The sequence below is a fragment of the Excalfactoria chinensis genome, chromosome 3 (assembly GCF_039878825.1).
Source record: "Excalfactoria chinensis isolate bCotChi1 chromosome 3, bCotChi1.hap2, whole genome shotgun sequence".
In the NCBI taxonomy this organism is placed as follows: Eukaryota; Metazoa; Chordata; class Aves; order Galliformes; family Phasianidae; genus Excalfactoria; species Excalfactoria chinensis.
This window is the reverse complement of record NC_092827.1, coordinates 58518201-58541508: the sequence shown is the minus strand read 5'-3', so window position 1 is coordinate 58541508 and position 23308 is coordinate 58518201. Positions and strand designations below refer to the sequence as shown.

The 23308-nt window shown below is 38.2% G+C and overlaps 1 protein-coding gene across 5 annotated transcripts in view; it reads right to left on the bottom strand.

Moving 5' to 3' along the window:
* Window positions 1–12406, bottom strand: part of SYNE1 (spectrin repeat containing nuclear envelope protein 1) — a 282607-nt gene extending 270201 nt beyond the window's left edge. For 2 of the 5 annotated variants that reach the window (XM_072332285.1, XM_072332289.1), the window contains exons 1-2: window positions 12297–12406; window positions 4087–4343 (exon numbers count right to left, since the gene is read on the bottom strand). In XM_072332285.1, coding sequence (XP_072188386.1) covers window positions 4087–4150 — 64 coding nt within the window. In that variant the 5' untranslated portion in view covers window positions 4151–4343; window positions 12297–12406. Of the gene's footprint in view, window positions 1–4086; window positions 4344–11793; window positions 12012–12296 lie in introns of those variants that run through there. The other 3 variants (XM_072332288.1, XM_072332286.1, XM_072332283.1) reach the window with 3 other exon arrangements.
* Window positions 12407–23308: the final 10902 nt, after the last annotated feature.

The following is a 23308-nucleotide window of genomic DNA, read 5'->3' as shown; positions in this document are numbered from 1 at the left end:
ATTTATTACTATGAGAAAATATTACTGTACAACTACAACATGATACCTAGAGTTCCTTGCCTTCTTTAGTCACTTACACTACTAGTTAATCATTTAGTTAAAGACACCCATATTGTTCTGAAATATCTACAGCTAGTTCAGAACTTCTCCGGGAGCAACACATCAGATTATTACTATGAGATATGTGGGTCAGAAAAGACATGTGGTGGATTCCCACACATAAACCAGGATTAAATACTTCCCGACACAGTGATTTCATCTTACCTTAGTGAGATTCCTTATCCAATGTTAACTAATATTTAACCTGCATGTGTCGCTGGCTAACTCACATAATTTTGTCTTAGTATATGAAAACATGCTATTTCTTTTTTCTTTCTTTTTTTTTTTTTTTTTTTTTTCCCCTACCCCTTAAGAGTTTTACTTGCAGCTGCAGTTTTTCCATCTGTCTTAACCTTAACACATAAATCTTATTTTTCTATGAAATAAATTTTCTCACTCAAATCCAAAAGTTTAAAAGCCTGCTTGGCTGACCCCTAGTTTAGACAATCTATAATGCAATTAAGAACCCCAAATTGTCACTTAGATTTACTTGGCCTTCCACTCATATAGACTACAAGGCAAAAAGAGTCAAGAAGTACTTACTTTCCCTTAGCTTACCATCACTGTGTAGTTAATTGCTTTAGTTACAAGACTTGCTCACATGACAGAGACTAATAATTAGCTTACACTATCATTTTTTCTGACTCAAAGATCTCCTAAATCTCAAGACATTTGCAGCAATCAAGGTGAGAAAATTCAGTGTGAAGAATTGCAAAGGAACAGCAGCAGTGGAACTACATGGAAACAGCACGTGTCAGCAAACTGGACAGAAACTTTAACAAGGGAAGTATTTGTGATGCAAGGGTAAAACTCTATTTGCATAACTTGTGCAGCATTCCAATGCTGACCAAGAACATATTTTCAATATTGAATTTATAAATGTGTTGTTCCATTTGAGTGACAAATGCAAAGGCAAGGTGCCAACAGGTGCTCACCCAACCTTTACAAAGCATCTGTCTTTTTCCATCTGGTTTGGAACTAAGAGAAGAAGCACTGGTGGAAAGAAAGTTGGAAGCATGCCGCAGCAAAGCAATCTAGCTTTCAGTAGCAGGTATCCGTTAAATCGGCTTAGCTTAATGTTAAACTTCAGTTCTTGGCACTGTTTACTCATAGAGAAAACAACCAGAGGGAAAGAATGATGGAAGTACTTATTAACAAAGTACTTCTCAGCTAAATCTACCAGATGGCTAATGGCTGCTGCTACAACAGTATGGGAAAAATAATAATAATAATAATAAATTGCTAGGATGTGGACGGAAAGAAAAGAATAAATAAAAGAACTGAGAACCCCAACCAGACCCAGCATTCTGTGACTAGCATAACCATAAGGACAACATTAAAATTAAACTACAGATAATATAATAAAAAGATGGAATTTTAAGCTAATTTGACCCACATTAAGTTTCTCAGGAGAGCAGATTACTAGAGCAACTGTAGCTACTTTCCATCACAGCTGGCCTTCATGAATGGCCAAGTTTCTTTCTTTCCCACTATGTCTTTATCAGCACCATCAAGTCTCCCTGCAGGTCTTTTACTAAAGCACAATACTGCCCTGACACCAGATGATCTTGGATCTTATAAGAACAGTAGTGCAACCGAGAACTAAACAGAAGATTGAGAAGGTGTTCTTGGTGGGTTTTTTTGTTTGTTTGTTTTTAAGGTTTCATGCTATTTGCAAGATGTACAAAATTTGTGTCATAACAGAATACTGTTATACAGTCCTGAAATCCTGCAACACCCTCCAACAATGTCATACAAGAAATGCTCCCCTGACTTAACTTACAGCCAGGTACAAAAGCAGGCACTGTACATCTGAACTGTATCTCTGTATTGATGGAGACTCCCCCAAAGCATCTGTCACACCATGAATAATGTCAAGTCCACTGTGATCTGGCACTAAGCATCCTGTTCCAACCACACAAATGCTGGGATGCCATGCAAACACGTCATAAAATCTCTTCCAGTTCCTAAGTGCATTCTAGTTCCTGTTCCAGTTGATTACAATTGCTGAAAGGTAGAGTAATCTTAAAACAAAAGAGCTTAGGTAGTTGCAGCGCTGACTGTCTGCTCATCCATAATGCAGAAATACAAACTAAAAAAAAAAAAAAAGACTTAGGCTCCAAGCAGTCCAGCCTTGGCAAAGGTGAAATATTATTGAAGCAGTGCTTCTGCAGCAAAGCCCAGATCACAGCAATATCGAGCTAAATTGATTTTGTCTGAGGAGAAAAGAATCCAGTAACAACTATGACTTCAAACATACAATGACAAGAGTGTTTTTAGCTTCACACATTTTCCTCTAAATGATCTTCAAAAGTCATTTGCTTTTGCTTGATGTCCAAAAATAATAAATTATTCTGAATTTGATATCAGATTTCAATAGAACAAAATATACCAAAAAGAAAAAATGAATAAATTAAAAAAAAGACAAATAAACAGAACAGTCATTTCATCACTAACTACTTTTTAAGACATTTAAAAAGGTAGTAAAAAGTAACTTGAAAATTAACAGTTCACATGATTTTTAATGTTCCTGTAGAATCCTCTTGACTCAGTGCTTCCGAGTACCAGCCTGAATGAACTCCCCAGAACACTACTCAGCTCCCTGTCATTCTCTTTTACAGTTTGTCTTAATAACCTTAAAGTACCTGTTATTTTACTCAAAATGGTTGGCAGTTCTACAAGCATTTTTTTCTTCAAATCTTTTTTCCCCCACCCTCCAGAATTCCATATTAAGAACCTGCTGTGCATGTGTACACACAAACTGAGACCTCCGTCTGTTCTGTGATGCAGGTTGTCTCAATTTTTCCTTGTACATACTTGCATCTGTCTTGAGTGCCTACCCTTAACATTTAAAGTACAAACTCCAGGCAGGGAGTATTTCTTTATTCTACATTTGTGGGCACTTTCAACAACAATTGTTCAAGATTTCATCCTAAGAAGTAGCGGACAAAAATACAGGGAAAATAAATATCCACACAAAAGTCATGAGGCAGAAGTATGTATCTTGGAGTTGGAAAAGCACTTTACCCAGCCTAAATAGGAGAGAATTTGTGTCCTCATTTATTCTCATATTTCTCTACTCAGACTACAGAGAAATCATGCATGCTAGTCGTATCTGGTGACTAGGAAGTCAAGTTCAGAAATCCCATCACATTAAAAAACAAACAAACAAAGAAAAAACAGTAAATGGAAGGAAAAACTATAGGAAAATACAGTTTCCAAGTATAGAAGATGAAGAAGAGGGTAACAGCTCCAGTGACTTATTGTTTAGTTTGAAATTTAACAGAAAATAAGCTTAATTTAACACTGCACTGATGACAGTTTGTTTCCAGTCAATACCTCCAACAAAAACGAAAGTTCTGAATGCAAAATTTAAACTGCAGCATTTACGTATAGCTTCTAAAAATTAAGATAGCAACTTCACAAAAATAATAAAAAATAATGAATACTCAAATAATGCAACAGCATCCTGTAATAAGATACTTTAAACATCACTGACTTCTACACCAATAATTAGCTCATTAAATTATGCATTCTTCAATGCTTAACAACACAATGAGTTAAGGTTCTTCTTTAGAGAAAGGAAGTAATACTAGAAAATACTAGTTTATTAGTAAAGACTGTACACATAGACTTCATAACTTAGAAGAAGATAAATATGTTTTCTGATCTCTTCTCCACAAGAAAATTGATGTGCAACCTGATCTTGCAGCAGAAATGGCATCAAAAGCCAAAAATTCCATTCAAAGCCTGACCCTAAGGATACAGGCTAGCAATACCACATGCTTTTAAACATTACAATGAATTCTGTGCCTGAGAACTCACAATCAGAATTTTTCAGATACACTGTGTATATTTTCTGATAGATAAGTTTTAAACAATTACTAAACTTCAGAAATACTGTCCTGACTGTGTACTGTAGCAAAGAGTAGGAACCTCAATTTATCAATGAATAGATGAAAGCAAAAGCCAGAAGCCACCTCTTACCTTGAAGCCGTTGCATGACATTGGCTATGTCTCTAGATCTTGTCACAAGTCGGGATGATGCCATGATCTCTTTGCAGCAAGTCACCCTTCACTGACAGATCCAAATAACCGGCCTTGGTGAGGTGCCAACGTCCAAGTGCCCCCTTCCAGCATTCAGCCTCAGCACAACCAGCCTGTACAAGTTACAGCTACCTCCAGTCCACACAAGCACTCACAGGGTCTAGCAGCAGCACTGTCCTCACAAGCAACTCCAGCACCTGGAAGAGAGAGTACAAAGGTCCAGAAGGAACTTTAACCAGTTCTGAGAAATGAAGTCTTAATAGTTATTTTAACACAGTTGTGGTGCGCCTTGCACATACAGCATACTCCAACAAGAGACACAATTAATGCTGAAAGCTTGTTTGGCAGTCACCCATGGAATAAACTGGCAAAAGCAAATCATTAAAAACAATTGGCAATGAACCGGATATCAATGCTTTCATGAGGGTGTTCATGGATATGTTTTAGAAACAGAGATAACATTGTACATATTAAAAGTAATACTATAGTATTTATTAATATAAATAATATCAGGTATGAAGAAGGAAAACTGAAATCACTTGTAAAATCCAAAAGCTGTACAAATCTCGTTGTATTCCATCATGTTATAAAGTAACATGCAATAGTAATTTACTGATTGTGTCAACTTATAACGCTATTGGACTGTGTACTTTAATCTGAAGTACTGAGGTTCCCATACTTTACTATTAAATAAAACTATATTTACATGCTCTTCTATATCATATGGCAACATTGTATTATGGGTTATTTAGCACTGATGGCTCTGAACTAGTACACAAGCTTAGCACTAACATAATTATAAAAAGACCTACATGATGATAAACCCATTCTAAAATAAATAAATAAATAATCACATTCAGTTCTACAGCAAATGTTATCAATCTCCTAGCTTCTGAGAAACCAGTACATGCTGTAGAAACACGTACCTAGCTCGCCATTAGCAAGGAACTGAGCATACAAACAAAAAGAACAGCAGCACTCATACTTTATAACCTGGCCTCATCCCAAATTCAAGGGGATAAGAAGTTGATCCATATCAGAGCTCCAAATGGGGTCATAAGCACTGAGTGCTGTCCCCTTCTCCTGGCCCAAAGGTCTTCCACAGGACACAGTCCCCAGCATACAGTGGAGGAGCCTTCAGGCTGTGCTGCTTTAGTCATGTTGAACTGCCCCAAAGGAACCACATTGACATGTAAGGCCTGTCAGAGGAAATCACATTTTGACATTTCCTTCTATGACCCTACCAACCCTGCCCAACCTAAGGAACTCCCTGTTTCCTCAATCACTACAGATTTTTTTAGATGCTTACCTTCTATTCTAGATGTACAGATCAGTAGACATAAGCAAACCTTAAACCAGAGGAGATACAAAAGACACACTGCTACCAAACAAAAGCTCAAAAGAAACTGGGAAAGCTATACAACAACAGTGCTCCTGTTTCAGCTTTTTATTTTCTAAATGGTCACTCATCAGCTGATGTAAATCAGTTGTCAGCAAGCCAATTTAGAGAAGCTGTGGAAGATGCTGATCCAACTCCAACTAAATGTGTCTGGGAAATTGCAATGAAGATATGTTTAATCTTTTTGCACAGTAGGCTGAGTCACTGTGCAGTGATAAATGGCAGACTAGTAATTAATAATTAATCTAGCTGATATTAAACATTATATGCTGTATAATAGGAATCTGTGGTTCTAACTACAATTCTCCGCTCAAAAAACCTTGCAAGCAGAGGGAATTAATTCATTTAAAGAAGGAAATCCACAGAAGAAAGATTTTCACGTGTAATCACAAGTTAAGTCCATGGGCAGAAAGCCACAGCTAAGAGCACATCAGTGAAATAAATAAAGCAAAGCTTCATGCAGTCTTTTCACCTGTCTAGCCAACGCCAAAAGCTTTAAAGGACAAGAAAACCTACATGCATAGTCAGCTTTTAAGTGAGACACAGAGGAAAAGATTTTTCTGACTTCCAGAAATAATTAATGCCTTCATCAAAATATCTTTTATTTCAAACAGAAAAAAAAAAAAAAAAAAAAAAAAAAAAAGTTTTTCAGCTATGCAAATCTTAAAGTATCTATTACAGAAAATGTACTCATGGCTATTACCTGAAATCTTTTGTGATAAGAGGAATTCCTTTATTTTAGTACCAGACACAGATGCATATTTTCAAAGGGATATGCTCTCAAAATGCACATTTTAAGACAAGCATATAGCCTATAATGTCATAAATCTTAGCCTGAAATAGACCTGAAGGACGTTATGAGCTATCCCCTCTGTTAGCATGGAACATGTGTACTCCTTACTGTTGTTTAATTGTTAGGTCTGAACATACAGAGAATGAATGCACAAGTGAAAAGGAACAATTTTGTAAGTATATAAGATATTTTTGATTACGTTTGTCATCTATCCATAGTAATTGGATAAAGTTACTCTGACACCATTTTCTTGCACGAATATCTTGATAATGTGAGTTTACACAACATGAGGTAACATGGTTTATTTTTTTTTTCTCATATGCTATGGCAATATTTTAAAATTATCTTTCTAGTATTTTTTTTCTAACTTCAATTTTCGGAAAAGTAAAACATTTCTTCTATGGAAGATGTAAGAAAAACACTAGATCTACTATGGGTTCCATTTTCCAAGTACTTGGTTTAATTCCTTCTAGTATGCTTTAAAATGATTTGAACAATCTGAAATTAAATAGAATATATTTTCCCTTACTGTTAAACCTAGAGTACCACTGGGAAGAAAAGATCTTGTTTTATCTTTAAGTTCTTAAAGTTGTTTTAAAGTTCTTTAAGTTCTTAAAGTGTATAAAGCATGTCAGTGGAAAACACTGTGTGCCAGTACAGTGGTTCCAGAAAACCAAGGGAATATTTGCTAAGAGAAGACAGCTTATCAGATGTCTATCAATGGCAATAAGCCTGACATAAATAAGTGCAAAAAATTATCTGATTCCTTCTTGCCAGCAGAATCTACATGTTTCCACTACAGCTGTCTGATGCCACAGTAACCTGAGGGAGATTCCTGCTTTGTGAAGGCACCGGATTATCTCCACTGTGACTCTCCCAGGAAAGGGAGAACAATGAGCCGGCAATTTAGAGATTCAAGCTGTGAAAAAGACTTGGGAGGCACAGCTACGAAGAGAAGTTCACTGGAAGAATATTTATTCCTCAAAGAATGGATTTTAAATGCAGATCTCAAATAGAGGGTTATACCTGAAACCTTTAAATTTCTATATTATCCAATTGTGGGAGAAATGGGTAAGACAAAGAAGGTTAAACAAAGAAGGGGAAAAAAAAAAAAAAAAAAAAAAAAAAAAAAAAAAAAAAAAAAAAAAAAGGATAAATATATTTGTGAGGGAAAGAAAGTTGCAGAACCCAGCAGACTGTTTCTAATCTGCCTAAAAGTCTATTTTGTTATCAAGAACAGACTTAAACAGACAAAAAATAAAAAATAAAAAAATAGACTAGTAAGAAAGTACTGCAGCTAGAAGTGCATGTTACACAGATACAGGAAATACTGTGGAATAACTGAAATAACTATAGCATAAAATTGAACAAAATCTTAGGAAAGACAGTGACAAGACTGATTGCTAGAGCAGCGCAACACACTAAGGAGGCTGACTTCACTGCTGAAAGAAACCAGATAAGTTCTGGTATAGAACTTATAAAGTCAAAAATCATTTCCAGGAAAGGATTGTAGAATCACAGAATGGTTTATTTTGTAGGAATCTTAACAGGCATTTAATTTGAACCTCTGTCATGGACAGGATGCTTCCTGCTGTACCAGGTTGCTCAAAGCCCCATCCAGTTTGGCTTTGAACATCTTCAGGAATGGCATATACATAGCTCCTCCAGGCAACTTGTTCCAATGTCTCACCAAGTACTGTTACAGTTGTGGTGCTGTAAGTCTATAGGTTCAGTTTCTGAAAACTTAGAGGTCTTTACAATGCTGCCAGCATCATAAATGCTACTGAAAGAGATGTGATGCTCTGAGACAGCAATGACCCTCATACTAATCAAGAATAAAAATTTACATAAAGGTAGGAACCAACATTTTCTGAAGGTCATAAATGCAAGTTTTCTACACCAAATAATCACAGAAACAGCTAATTTATTTACAATATCTACAACAAGAAGGAAGGAATAAAGGATGACAAGTGAAGAGCTTTGTGTGTTTCCTATGAGACTGAAGAGAGACTTGCTGAAAGTCCATCTGAGTAAGATTAAGGAAATATGGACAGGAAGCAAAAGGTCTTGGCCAAGCAAGTAAAAAGAAAGTAGAAAATAAAATCAAGTTGAGACTGAAGCATAGCAGAATTAGGAACAGCACCATTTGAAATAAAGTCAAAGTGGAAGAATTTGATAAAATTCATCCCAGAATACTAAAAATTTGTGACTGTGAATTAAGAGCCCAATTGTAAACATATTTGAATACATCTGTCATTATTCATTTCAGTCTTGTACAGTATCACAAGTCAGTATACTGGAAACTTCCCAAGTCCAATGGGATGTAACTATGCACCACGTAACATCACGGAAAAATGTAATTTTGGCTCTGAAATGTGTTTTTGATAGGATGGTCTCCAAATCCCAACACTGTCACTTTGTGCTTCCTTTCTCTACTACACAGATTGCTTTTGAAAAGGGTGGAAGAGACAGATTACAACCTTCAACAAAGAGCACACTGAAATAGGGTCAGTGAAACAAGATGTTCTCACTGACCATCCAACCACAAACTGATTTGATATGCAGTAGTTACTTGGAGTAACATGCATTGAAATTACCTTTTCTAGGAAGAAAAAAAAGCACATTTGGACACGTTCTGGGTCTCCAGATTATCTATCTAACTTTAGCTTTGTTTGGTACAGAGCATAATTCTTCATTTTGCAGAAAGTCTGCAGCAGCAACTAATATGGAAAATTAAAGATATTTTGCAGATCTGATATATAAATCTGTGGCATATACAATACACAACTTTTCTGTTCTTTACCTATAATTAGACCAAGGTTTAAAAATCATCTGTAGGATTCCTATCATGCACACAGCTGTGTACATGCCTACATTTCAGTAAGTGAGCTTTTTATTTTCACTTTTGATTATGTTTGTTGGGGAAGATGAGCAAAATTCCAGCTTCTCATCTTGTCTTTCAAACTATCCTTCCATTTAAACTGAAAATGCAAAGTGTTGCAGTAGAAAATATACGGCAAACACTTTTCTTGAGAAAAATAAATAAATAAATTGCAGAATATAGATTGTTAGATTAAAGGAAAGGTCATTCACTATCTTTCTGATGTGAAAAGTTAAACACAGTGTATACTACAGCTTGGTAATTCTGCTGTTGAAATTCTGAAGGAATATATTATAGTTTATGTAGATGTTGGTAGCAGCAGGAGAATGAGGATCAGTAGCTTATCACCTTCTACAAACACAGGATATAATCTTTGCCTCAAAGAGCTTTACTATGTGCACAGACAAAAGACACACTAAGATTAAGATCAGAGGTCACAATACGTAAGCAAATAAGACAGAGTGAAGTTAGGATATAATTCATAAGGCATTTAATACTAGGAATATGCCTCTGATATTTCTATTTTAATAGTGGTGTGGCACATAAGATTTCTGTGGCATAGTAAGACCTGTAGCCAAAGGCTCCTGCAGAGGTATATCCATAAAAAAAAAAAAACAATCAGAAAGAAAAACCCCACCAAAATAGAAAACACTGAATGATCTCAGGAAAGGGTGGGTCAAACTGAGTTTAAGATAAGCAACTATTGATTCCTTAATATTTCTCTTTATCTCCTAAGCAAGAAAGTTTAATTGGAGAAGAATATGCACACAAGGGACAGACACAGCTGTCATATGATTGGAAAAGCAGGAAAAAAAAAAAAAAAAAAAAAAAAAAAAAAAAAAAAATGTTTTCCTCATTAAATCTCTTCCTTTGAGTGAACAAAGGTGAAAGTTCAGTTCTTTCAGAGGTAACCTGGTGCTGTTATTATTGTGACCTCTAAGGACACACAAAAACTCTAACACTAGCCATGGTAACAAGGAAGTACGTGAATATTTGTCTGCAGTGATGTATGTACTTTTCTAATAAGTGCAACTGCAACTTCAGCCACAACTAACTTCCATTAACAGCGTGTATCCAGGTGGATTAGCACAGTGTCAGCCTGATTAATGAATGTACAAACGTTTCTTGGGTCTGGACCTACAGAAACACTGTAGATCCATGCAGATCACAGGACTTCTCCAGAGCACCATGTCTGGTTGATAGTATCAAAAGCAAACATATGAGCAATTATAAAAAAAAAAAAAAAAAAAAAAAAAAGAATTCTAAGATATAGGAATTCAAGGAAAATTAGGGATGTGAATAGATTATTACTTCTCCTTTTACATTTAAGATGTTTGCATAGATTCCAGTTGTCTCAGTGCAAGATGCAGCACCATGCTCTTTCTGGATAGCTCCTCTCCTCAGTGGAAACTCCTGTGTTTTTAACATTATATGCATCCCATATAGATATGGGCTCAGACCAGAATAAAAGAAAAAGTGACTTCCTCAGCAAATAGTAGCACATACAAAGTTTGAAGGGACCCACAAGGATCACAGATTCTAACTCCTGGCCCCACACAAATGTTAATACTGTATCTCATATGCCATTTTTGTCCTGTAATTTGCTACATGAAACTTAGTACAACAAACAAACAGAAACAAAACATTTCTAATTGTCATTCACAAGAACACAGCATCCCGTTTTCACCTCTCTGTTGGCAGTAATTTAGTATATCTTGCTGGCATCTAAAACTTGTGGAAGTGTTAAAAGTGCACACGTAAATTGTGAACATACTTCTCAGAGGCTGGAGAAAGACAGAAGTCCTTCACCAGTACTACAACAGGAAACTGTGCGCCTGTTAAGAGTCTTTCAACAGGCTCCGCACTTGAGAAGCTCTGGCAAGCATCCAGAAGAAGCACGTACTATTATTTCCCTAAAACCACATAAATACAAATTCCTCACGGAGATGAGCACCGAAGGCTCCCTCAGCATCAGGTAGATAATTTACTTAGGCAATTCCTCACGAATTTGTGAAATGTTGTTTATAACAGCAGTAGTTAGTAGCAGTCCTTAGAAACACTTTTTCCCAGTAGGAATATGGTTGAAAATATGGTTGTCAAAGCCCCGGGCACAGCTGAGTCTGTCAGATATTTCAGCAGGTTTCATCTCTGGGGAGTTGCCAAACATACCAGGGAGCATATGGACTCTGCATCTCTCTTGCAATGCACTTGTCCTTTCTGCACCATCATTGCATGAAATCTAGCCTAAAAGCAGCTTCTCATGAGCCTCTGTCAATAGCCACATCTTCCCTCATTAACTATAATTTGGCCTACACTGTGAGCACAAAACCAGCTATCTCCGTAACACACCCATGTGCACTGCAGGAGGCAAGCCTCTCCCCTGCTCCGGTATTTTCTACTCCTAAAGGGCACAGTCCCAAAAGGGAGTTCCGTATCAACCCCAAACCACTTTAATGCTTCGGGGGTCTCTCTCTCCCGGTCCCTCGGCACCGCACAGAGGCGGCTGCCCCCACCCGACGCCCACTGCCCCGGGGGGCGCCGAGCCCCGCGCCCCAGCCCCGCACCGCGCCCTACCTCCACTCCGCTCCGCACCGCCCCGCGGCTCCCCGGTTACCAACACGACGCTCCGCCTGCCCCGTCGCGAGCGAGCAGGTGCGCGGGTGGCGGGGGAGGGGGGTGGGGGCGGGCGGGGAAGCCTAGGCGGCCGCGGGATACGGGGTTCGTTGCATGTGCGGGAGTGCCGTGCCCTTGCGGCGTTCTGTGCTGTCACTTCTCCTCCTCCCCCGGGCTGCGGCCCGCCCTCCCCCCGCCTGCAGTGCTCGGCGCCCGCTGTTCTTGCGCGCATCGCAGGGGGCCCCGCCCCGCCAGCAGCACGGCCCCAGCGGCGGCTGCTTCGGGCCTTATTCCGGGCACGGAGCCGGGCACCGGCCTCCAGCTCCTTCCAAACAACCGCAAGAGTGTGCTTAGCCATGAGCCGAAAAGACTTCCGAGAATGGCTGCAGCGAGATATGGCTGCTCTTCTCTATCTCTGCTCATCGCTGTCTCTGCTCATGTTTCTGTGGTTATTGCTATGTTACCTCGTGCTCCCGAGAGCATCATCCCCGATGTGGACTCTGGCGCATCGTGCGTGAGGCAGGAGCTGTGCCGGCAAAGTGGGACACCAGCACTTATATAACAGGGGCAGGACAGAAATACTCAGAGGGATGGCAACACTCTGCCGCTGCCGAGCTCAAACCACACTAGCTGTGCAACAGTGCTTACACCACCAGGTTAAAACATCTCTGGTTGTTCAAAGGTCATTGCACAAACTCGAAGCTTTGGTTATGCACTGTGCCTTCTTCATCTTTATTGTTAAGGTTGGTACCATGCAGTAGATGGGGGATTATTATTCTTCCTAACTAATCATTATTTGCATCATTTGGAAAGCAAAAAGCTCATCTGGAACCAAAATGGAGAAGTTGGGAGGAAAAATGTTTATGTACCTTTTAGTTCTCATCTTTTCTGGCAGTGCTGCAGTGGTTCTGCAACATTGGCATGCAGAGTGTTTACCGAGTGGATGGAAGAAATCCATGTGAGGCAGCAGAGATTACTCAGCATCATCCCCTCCTTCAGTGCGAGTCACGTTAAGATTGGTGCTACTCGTGTGATATGAACATTTGCACTTGTGGGACCTATCCTCACACAATGTGCAGTCACAAATCACACACTTGGAGTCAGGTTGCTAGTAGACACAGCAGGAGCTACAGCAAGAACTGTTGTGAATCAGGGATGTATGTATCTAGGTCACCTCCAGTCATCCACAAAAATCCTCTCTTCCTGACAATGAGAGTAGCCAGGCATATTGGCCCTTAAATTACTCTCTTTTTCAGATTATTTTTTTTTTCAGTTGGTAGTGGTGTTGGTGGTTTTCTGCACGTTTGCTTACAAAGACGTTTTTTCTTATCTCTATTGATTTTCCTTCTCCATCTATCCTCATGTCAAATGCAGCACTGAAGCAAAGGAAGCAGAAATTGACATGCCTCTGAGTTTCCCCTTTCCGCTCACACCTCTTCGCTGAGTAAATTCCTCATTTTGCTGTCTTTTAGAAAATGTCATTTTATTTTAGCTTCCTAGCTTAAGGGAATCAGTGTTGACACAAGAGAGAACATATTTTTCATGACTAAAGCTTAGGTGTTTTTTTTTGTTTTTTTTTTTTTTTGTTTTTTTTTTTTTTTTTTTATAGTAACCTTACTCTCATTTGAAGCAATTTAATCATAAAAGTACTTGCTAGTGTAGGTTTTCTTCATTCTCAAAACTGCAGTACTATGCACTGCATTATCTCTTAAATCTATGGCTAAAATTACTGAGGTACAATTTTTATTTTTATTTTTTCTATCAGTTATACCAAAAAACCCACAAAAATCTTACTGATAGCTGTAGAGTTACTCTGACTTTAACATGTTAAAAAGATGTGGTTTATTTCAGTCTCTTCCTCTTTGCATATTACGAGAATATAACGTTACTTCAATTCTTCCTGCTTGTTCTCACATGAATGATCAGCTCCAGCTGTTGACAGAGCTGGAAACCACCTTGTGCAAAAGATATATTTCAGTCAAGAGTGATGGTCATTGCAATCTTCACTGCATTTATCAGATTCTCTTTTTCTTTTTTGCCTGAAGAAAACTGTCTTCACTATCCTGTTGACAATGTATCATTATCATATTTGTTCTTTAAATTGTTAGAAATTACATACAAAAACTTTTGCCACCAGGGTGTTTCTGGGTAGCCCTGCTGGAAGAAGAGAAGATTATATTATATTCCACTATGATGTTGATTGTGGTAAATGTTAAACATTCATATTAAATTAGGATCCTTTGTTTGATGTAGACTCTAATTAGGATGAGAAGCAAATATTACTCCCACCATAGAAAAAGAAATAAAATAAAAGAATATATAGTGACATATGTGTTCTACCATTTCCAAAGCAGATTACTCAGTGTGACACACTTCACAGTGCCCTGTTAGGATTGCCCCAACTAAGGATGAACAGCAGCCAGATGTGCTGCCTAAGTGAACAAGTCCAGTTCTGTGCTGAAGGATACTATCCGTCCTCTGACAAGTCTTCTGAGTACTATGATGAAGTGTTACAAATTGTGGTGAAATAATACAACATCACAAGTCCTAACATGTGAGTGTCCTAGTTCTGTGTAATGAGTGACACAGAACCTCTGAGTTCAACTGCTTTTAGTTGAGATATAAGATCATTGGCTATGGAGAATTCAGGGCACCTTCCCTCTGGAGTGGAGTACTGCCCTCAGAGAAGCTGAAACAATATTTTGTTATGCTTCACCACTGTATCATTTCATTCTGGTCACCAGACTCCAAGAAACACCTAAGCCAATTGGGGAGATTCAGAGGAAAACAGTGAGAATGACTGTAGGAACGTCTAGAAAGCAGAGCTCTCCAATAAAGAAGACTGAAAAAACTGTTTAATTTAGAGAATAGAGATTGAAGTTATGTGGAAAAGCATTCAGAACCATAAAGGAACACTATGAAAGGAAGGTAATGAGCTCTTCTCAGTGTCCACAGTGGAGAAGTCAAGCAGCAGTGTGCTCATCTTGCAGCAGGTGTGGTTGTCATCTCAAAATAGAAAGTTTTAGGAGAAAATAAAGCATTGTACTACATAACATAAGGAGAAAGTGAAACCTGCATAATGTATTAAGTACTGAACAGACTGGAAAGCATTACTATTTTGTATATATATTATTTATTTATTTATTTATGTAATATGTTTTTTGGCTGCATATCATGATATCTCTTTCAGTGCTTTGATCTTTTCTGAGTCTATAGCTGTGATTCTATGAAAGTTAAGACTGGTTTGAGGAATGGAGCTCACCCTTTTTGCAGGTTTTGCAGCAAGCAGATGTTGCCACTTCCTTCCTGCCCTAAACTGCCACATATTATCAATGTGCAATGTTAGAAAATTGCCACACACCTCTTGAGAGATGTGTGCATTTCTGCACGCCATTTTCACGAACACTGTCAAGTATAAAAACAAAATAAAATAAAATAAAATAAAATAGTAACCATCTAATTTTTTTCTATGTAAAGGTTCTTGTAAAGTTTGGTGTTGTTTTTTTTTTTTTTTTATATATATATTTAAATGTGACAAAACTTGAGTGAGAAAATGATGAGAGTAAATAAAAAATATGTCTGGAAGCCACAGCCTATACCCTCTCAAATATGGGCTGTACCAAATTACAGACAGTGTTGCAGCAGACAACCTAACTTTACTCGTATCGTACCGGAAGGCCTGAAAGTAACAGGATGAGACTGTACAAAAGTGAGCTGGGCATAGACATTCATAAAACATATAAATACTAGCATATAACAGTATAAGGTAAGTTCTCATAAGTGAAATTATCAAACTCCTAAAGCTTAGAGATTCCTAATTAGGAATTAAAACCATGTAAATGTACAGAATGAACTCAGCCTAGCACATGGCAAGAGCTAAGCTAAACCAATAACAGTTATTTTTAGTGTTAGTCACCTCATTGTCGTCAAGAGACTTGTATCTGTTTGAAATGTATTGCTGTGCCGTTTTTTTTGCTTCACACATTAGGCTAAATTGGAAAACATTTCTAGAAGCTCAAAATACTACACCAAAATAAGAAACATGTACCACCCTACTACTTAAAACTAATAGGCTCTTTATAAAATATTACAGGCACTGAAAATCTAAAAGTGTGTACTGTTAGGAGCTGCCAAATTCAGTATCTGCATAGTACCAAATCTGGCATAGCTCCCTCTAGGTGTGAGCTCCCCAGGCCAGAGCCCTAGTCCTGCTGATACAGATGCTCTTACACACCCTGATGTATTCACACACCCCAATACATACATGCACCCCAATGCATGTGCATATGTGTACATACACACATACACACATGTACACACAGCATTGTCTTCCATAAAAGACTGGCCCTGGTGTCTTGAGATGAAAGAGTCTCCCCTGCAACTATTCCAGACCCACGTCCTTACCAGAAGATGATCCCCAGATCTCAAAGTCCCCCCAGTAGTTGGCTGGGGTCCCTTCAGGTATTCAGCCCTCAGATCCGTGGTCTCTCCAGTGTCCAACCCAGGCCTCATTATTTGGCTCCTGGGCCTCTTTTACTTGCTGGCTGATAGAGTTCAGTGTTAATGATTACACACATCGGCATTCACATCCACACACACTATGCACATTCTTGTCTCTGCAGGTGCTGGCAGCAGAACTGCATGTTCCCTAGTGGCACCCAGTCTCACTCCATCTGCTGGCATGCAGACCTCCCTACATACCCAAGCAAACAGGACAGGGAGCTTCTCACCAGAAAAGCAGCTAGACGAGGATTTCAATTAGGATAGACCGTGTTGATCAGGTTCAGAGGATGGACAGACAAGTGCTCTGACCATGATTCCTCACTTTCCCAACCTTACTTCCTATTCTAAGCATCCTTGAATTTCTTGAGTTTCACTCACTTGAAGAAAGCATGCTCCCTGTGTCTGAAAGGTGATTTAGGGAAAGCCTCTCCTATTGGCTCTCCTGCTAGCCCATGGAAGCTGGGCATTCACTGGGTTGTTGGTTTTCTATAACTGCTGACTTGCCTCCAGGCTTTTGTGTGTTGTGTTGTACCTCTAAACACATAAAATTATTTCAACACTTCAGATTAAATAAATTTATATACACACATATATCACAGTATCAAAGAATAGTGCAGGCTGGAAGGGACTTCTGGGTCCACTGTGTCCAGCCTTTGCTTAAGTACTTGTACCCAGAGCTGGTTGCCCATACTCAAGGAGATTCCACAGCCACTCTGGGAAGCCTGTGCCTGTGCTCCATTATATGCACAGCACTGAAAGTACTTCCTGGTGTTAGGAAGAACCTCCTGTGCTTGTTTGTGCCCACTGCCTCTTGACTTAGCACTGGGCAAAACTGAAAAGAGCCTGGCTCTACCTCCATTGCATCCTCCCTCCAGGTATTTATATTTTTTGATTATATGTATGCTTAAAAGTTCAGCTCAAATATTTTAGAAGTAACTCTTGTTTAACTTGAACTGATAGCACAAAGTAAATGTGATCAGATAGTGCCACCATATGGACTGTAACACAAAGTTCCTTAGTGCCAGAGTAAAAAATGCTGAACAGACAAAGAAACTCTCTGATAGCAAAGCAGAAGTTATTTGGAATTTCCTTATATTCAAGCAGAGACAAGATGTCTTTATCAGCTGTGCCTCTGAACAGCACTGGGCAGGACTTCAGCAACAACAACTTGTAACAAAACTCAAACATGGATGAATGTCCAATCGGGAAAATTATAGCAAGTCTGGTAAATGAATTAGACAGAGGAACTGACCCTTCTGGATTTATTTGCAGAATTATTGAGTTTACTTACTTGTTTAGTAATGCATGTGGGAAGAGAAAGAGAATTAAGCTAAGAATAAGAAATATGAATAATTATTTATCTGAAGCTCTCTACTACTATAAAACATCTATTCTTCCTTGTAAAAATAATAAAAAATACTGAAATCACAGACTATGCCAGCAGTCACAGAAAAATGGTTATTTGGAGACTGTGGAAAAAGGGTAACCTAGTAGGAAAAAAGAGTTGAAAGGCATCTTGGAGTCATTAGAATTTGTGCATGTGCCTCATAATGTCTAATCTGAAAGGGCATTTGAAAGGAAATGGCAGTCGATGAGACCTATATGAACTTAAAGTGTGTTTCTAATTGTTATGGTTCAGAAAACAGTTTCAAAAACATGGCAGGAAATTGCATGTAGAGATGGAAAGCACAAATAATTTACTCAATTGTATCTCTTAAAAAACACACCAATTTTCGAAGATACACAAGATTTCTGAACTACTGAGGTTGGCAGTGAAGTACCTCTCATCCAGTCCCTCCTGTTCTTCCCCTCTTCCAGTCTTCTATAAATGTGCCCTTTATCCCATTTTTTTCCCTAGCCTTTTACATGCTTCACTTTCTGAAATTCCCCTTCTGTTTTGTCCTTCATTCTCCATCTCATATCTCATGCCCACTACCTTCTTCAATATCATATTTTGTGCATATTCCTCTGGCAGTGCTGTTCACCTGTTCCCCTTTGTCACTTCTTAGCTCAGTTGGAGAAACACAATAAACACAGCTGTCAGGACTTTACAAAAGCAGCTCCTATGCCAATGTATTGGATCCGCTTACCATGACAGTTATAGAAAAAGAAGCAGAGAGACTGAGGAAACAGATTGCTCAGAGACACTAGTAGATCAGCCTCTGACTTATCTCCCCTCTCTACTCCCACATTTTACAGATACTAAGGGGATTAGGAAATTTGGCTATTGTTCCTTTCACCCTACTTCATGTGGACTGAGAAGAGAGAAGTATAGAAAAGTCTCTCTCTTCCTAGCCCAGGTAGACTTAGAAAAGATTCAGTTGAGACTTGCCACATGATTTAGGATATTTTCAAAATAGAGCTGTTAAGTGAGGGTGATATGATTCAGGTGCTCCCTAACGTCTAACCCCTCCTTGTCTTCTCACGTTCCCTTCATCACCAATTACTCAGTCAAACTTTATGTAACAAATTTGAAATTATTGCAATTTGCAATAAGTCACTCCCCATAATTCTTCCATTAGTGCTCCAGTTTCTGTGATCTTAAAAACGAGTTTCCTGAAGGAAACTCTGGTTCCTGGTGTTGCCATGATATCCACTGTCACTGCCATTATGCTTGAAGCTCCAAGTCTTTATTTTCTGACTTCTATACTGACTTTGTTGCAAAAATATATGAATGAATTACAAAAAGAAATTTAAATATTTGAAATCCATTAAATATTTAAAAAGCCAAATGAGCCACTGTAAGCTGCATGTGAATGAAAGAATTTATCCAGGTTCTTTCCTGACCTCATTTTGAATATATCATAAATTCATTAGCAAAGAAGCTGCCATTGCTGTGCAATTAATTTTATCAGATATTTGGCCTTTTGATGTTGACCGTTATTACCAGAATTTCTTTTGAACAACATGAGGGTTCTTCTATGAGAAATCCATGGTTTTCATCACAATTATTTTCATCCATCAGCAGGAAACTCTGTGCCTGTCTTTCCAGAAAAGAAAAAAACACAGGAAGTTTTATATTTTCTATGAGAAGCTGCAACATATACAGACTTTTTAAGACGACGTTATTAAAAATAATATTAAAATTTTTTAAAACAATGCTTATTTAAAAGTTTTATCAAAGCAAAGTACAGCAGAATAGAGAAGTAATGAAAAATAATGGCACTTAAAACCCACATATACAGAAGAAGACAGAAATTAGACTAAGAATAAAACACTTTTCTAATAGATAGATCAAATCTGAAAAAGAAATAATAAGATTTTTAATTGTCCCATATAAAGGCCAAGAAGTTCCGAAAGAAAAACATTGTTTCTACAAAATTTCTGAACTATATACTACTCAACTTTTGTCTTTAACTATCTTTAACCACTGTTTTACACTGGTATGTCTTATCCTGATGGTGGCTGCATTTCATGTGCATATACAATCTTGAAACTATGACTCATTCACCCCTGCAATGCCTGAATGCTTTTTTCTTCCTCTGGATGTCTCCTATGTTCAACTCTGTTGGTGTAAATTAGCCAGTTTCAAGATTGCAGCTGTTCTACACTGCAATATTTATTTCAGGAAAATACCATGCTACGACACAAAATGTGGTTAAAATACATCACAGTAATTATTCAGTAAGCATGCACATCCACTAGGACAAAAAGTCCCTGGGGGAGTCTTTCTAGCTAACTCATTGCTTTGGGTTAATGTCTTCTATCTGGAGATAAATTATGTGCTTGGAAAAGCAAACATGCTTTTGGAAAAGTCCTTCTCTTAACAAAAATCTCTCCTAATTGTCTTCCTCCAAACTGCACAAAATTAAGGTATATAACTTCAAGAGAATCCCACACAGCCCACTGACAATTCATATACTTGCAATGTTCTTTAAGTCACCAATGATGCCTTTTATAAAGCTGATCTTCCATATTATGGGGAGTTCTGAATGTTCAGATGCCCAGAACTGCTGCAATCATAAGAAAGGGATAGGTGGAAAGAATGACTACTATATTATTTTGTCAATGTCTGTAGCTGGGTAGAGAAATTCTCTGGAACTCGGGTATACTGAGAAAAAAAAAACATTTAAGAGACTGTAGGTATGGTCAAGTAGGTATGGTAAACATTTTGTTTAAACAAAAAACATTATGTATTCTGTAGGTATGGTAAAGGGAAGACAGTTGGACTAGATGATCTTGTAGGTCCTTTCCAACCTTTTGATTCTATGATTCTATGACTTTTATCTTTTTCCTTCTGAAAACCTTTTGGCTGCTTCTCTGTTAAGAAGAAGTGAAACAGAAATCTTACTGTCAGCTTCTTGTTTTTGCAGCATTTGGTATTGGGCCTAATCTAATGAACTGCAGCTCAACATACATACAAAATGAGGATTAGGCTTACCAGACAACAAACCAGTTCAGGAAGTAATAATTTGCACAATAAATAAAGAATGCAAATCACATAGAATTATTGTAATTTATTTGAACAGTTCCTATGTACAACAGAGCTATGATGTAGACCAAGATCTTTCTTGAGATGGTGACACTACTGTAGCTGTATTTCTCTGCATTCACAGCAAGTACATAATATCAAAAGGTGTACTGTCATACAAACAGCACTTGGAAGTAGGCTATTTAGATTAGTGGAGACTGTTCATAGCAGGAAAACTAAAGAAATTCATGGCTTGATATGATTAAAATTAGAGTTACTGAACATAGTAAATTCAAGCAGATTGTCAGTCTTTCTCACATTATGAGCAACCCTTAAAAGAGGCAGTTTGTTGGGGTTGGGAATATTTTCCATCACTGGTCAAAGAACAAAAATTCCTGAGTTCTATTTCACACGTCCGGAAAGCTGTAAAACTGTCCAAGGACAAATACGAAGCTGCTGAAATATGAAACAATTAAAGGAAATCCCAGCCTAAATCGTAATCTCTAGGTGGAAAGTGTAAGAAAAAGAAGTTTCACTGGATGCTCGTTCTACTCTTTTTCATTGTCTATTTTTGGTGAACTCTGCTTACTTTGGAAAAAAAAGTATTTTGTGGATTCGGTTAAGAGAATTCAGAACACATACCTGGGTCTCACTGAGAAGCGTCAGTAACAGTAAAGCACTTGAAAAACTGAGAAGTGCTTTTCATCAAGTTGCTTTAAAATTCTGATAGAGTGATCATTTCTTTCTGCCAGTAACAGATATATAATTATTATGTTTGGCACTGATTGTATTAAAGATCCGGGTTCATTTTTAAAGGCTTCCTCATCATACTCAAGTATCATCACCATGAGCACAGGCTAGGCTAACAAGTCCGCCTGGGATCCCTGGGATCACTCCTGTGGCCCTCCTCTGGATACTTTCCAACAAGTTCATGTTCTTCTGTACAAGGAACTCTTCATCTGGACTCAGCACTTCAGATGAGGTCTCACCAGTACAGAGTAGAGGGGCAGAATCATCCTCCTCACCTTTCTGGCCTTGCCAGGATATAGTTGGCTTTCTGTGCTGTGAGGGCACATTGCTGGCTCATGTTTAGCTTCCCATCCACCAGCACTCCGAATTCCTTTTCAGCTGGACTGTCCTCCATCCTTACATCCCCTTCCTTGTATTGATAGTGAGGGCTGCCATGACCCAGGTGCAAGACTTTGCACATTGCTTTGTTGAATCTGATGAGGTTCACCCAGACCCACTGCTCAAGACTGTCCATGTCACTCTGGATGGCATCATATGCCTTAGGCATGTCATCCACAAATTTGTTGAGGGTACACTCGATCTTACTGTCAGTGTCAGTGATGAAGATAATGAAGAGTACTGGTCCCAGTACTGGCTCCTGAGGGACATCATCTGTCACTGATCTTCATCTGATCATTGATCTATTGACCACCACTCACTGGGTAAGATCTCACAACTAATTCCTAATCCATCAAACAGTCTACCCATCAAATCCATGTCCTTCCAGTTTCGAGAGAAGGATGTTATGGGGGATTGTGGCACAGGCCTTATAAAGGTCTGGATAAATGACATCAGTGGGTCTTCCCTTCATACACTGTACCTATTTTTGGCAAGTTCTGTTGCACAAGCTTGCAATTCTTTTTATAGGCAAAGATATATAGTGGAAAGAATATGAAATTTCATAGAATCATAAAATCACCAAGGTTGGAAAAGACCTAAAAGATTATCCAGTCCAACTGTTCATCTATCACTAACAGCTCCCACTAAACCATGTCCCTGAACACAACATCCAGTCCTTCCTTGGACACCCCCAGGGTCGGTGACTCTACCACCTCCTTGTGCATTTAAAATATTATTTGGCACAACTTGCAGAGGTACACTTCAGATAACTTTTGGTGCTTTATCTTCTGCTCCTTACAGTTACCAATATAAATTGTTTATTTCTGAGGAAAAAGACAGAACTTCCATCCAACATTCCATACACTATCCAGATATAAACTAGCATTTTTCTCACTTTTGCTGATTTTTAGGAACATTCCTAAATTTTGGGGTTTCTTGATGAAAACAGATATATCTGATTCTGTTTTTTATTAATGGTCAACCCAAAATCTCACAGAAGTCCTCAAAAAGCAGACATTCAAAATTCAACAGAGAATATTTATGTTAACTGCCTCGAATATACATATAAAAACTTGCATCCATTATCAGCTATATATTTAACAGGGAAATAGCTAAAATCAGGTTCCACAGAATTGCTTATATAAATGCAAATTCATACATTTTATTGATTCCCATTCACTCTCCAGTAATTCTATAGCGGTATCCTCAAATATCTTAGCTATTATTTTTATGGGTATTTATTATTTTTAGCAGCAGTACTTACACATTCCAACAGGGATTTTACCACTACATTGTATTTAAACTATTCAAACCATTAACTCAATGCCCGTTTGTGTTCCAGGGATCTCATAATTTAGACTGGGGTGTGGAAAGGAAAAGAATTGGCAGAGGAATTTTAAAATGCACTCATTAAAACAGCAGTACCTACTGCCT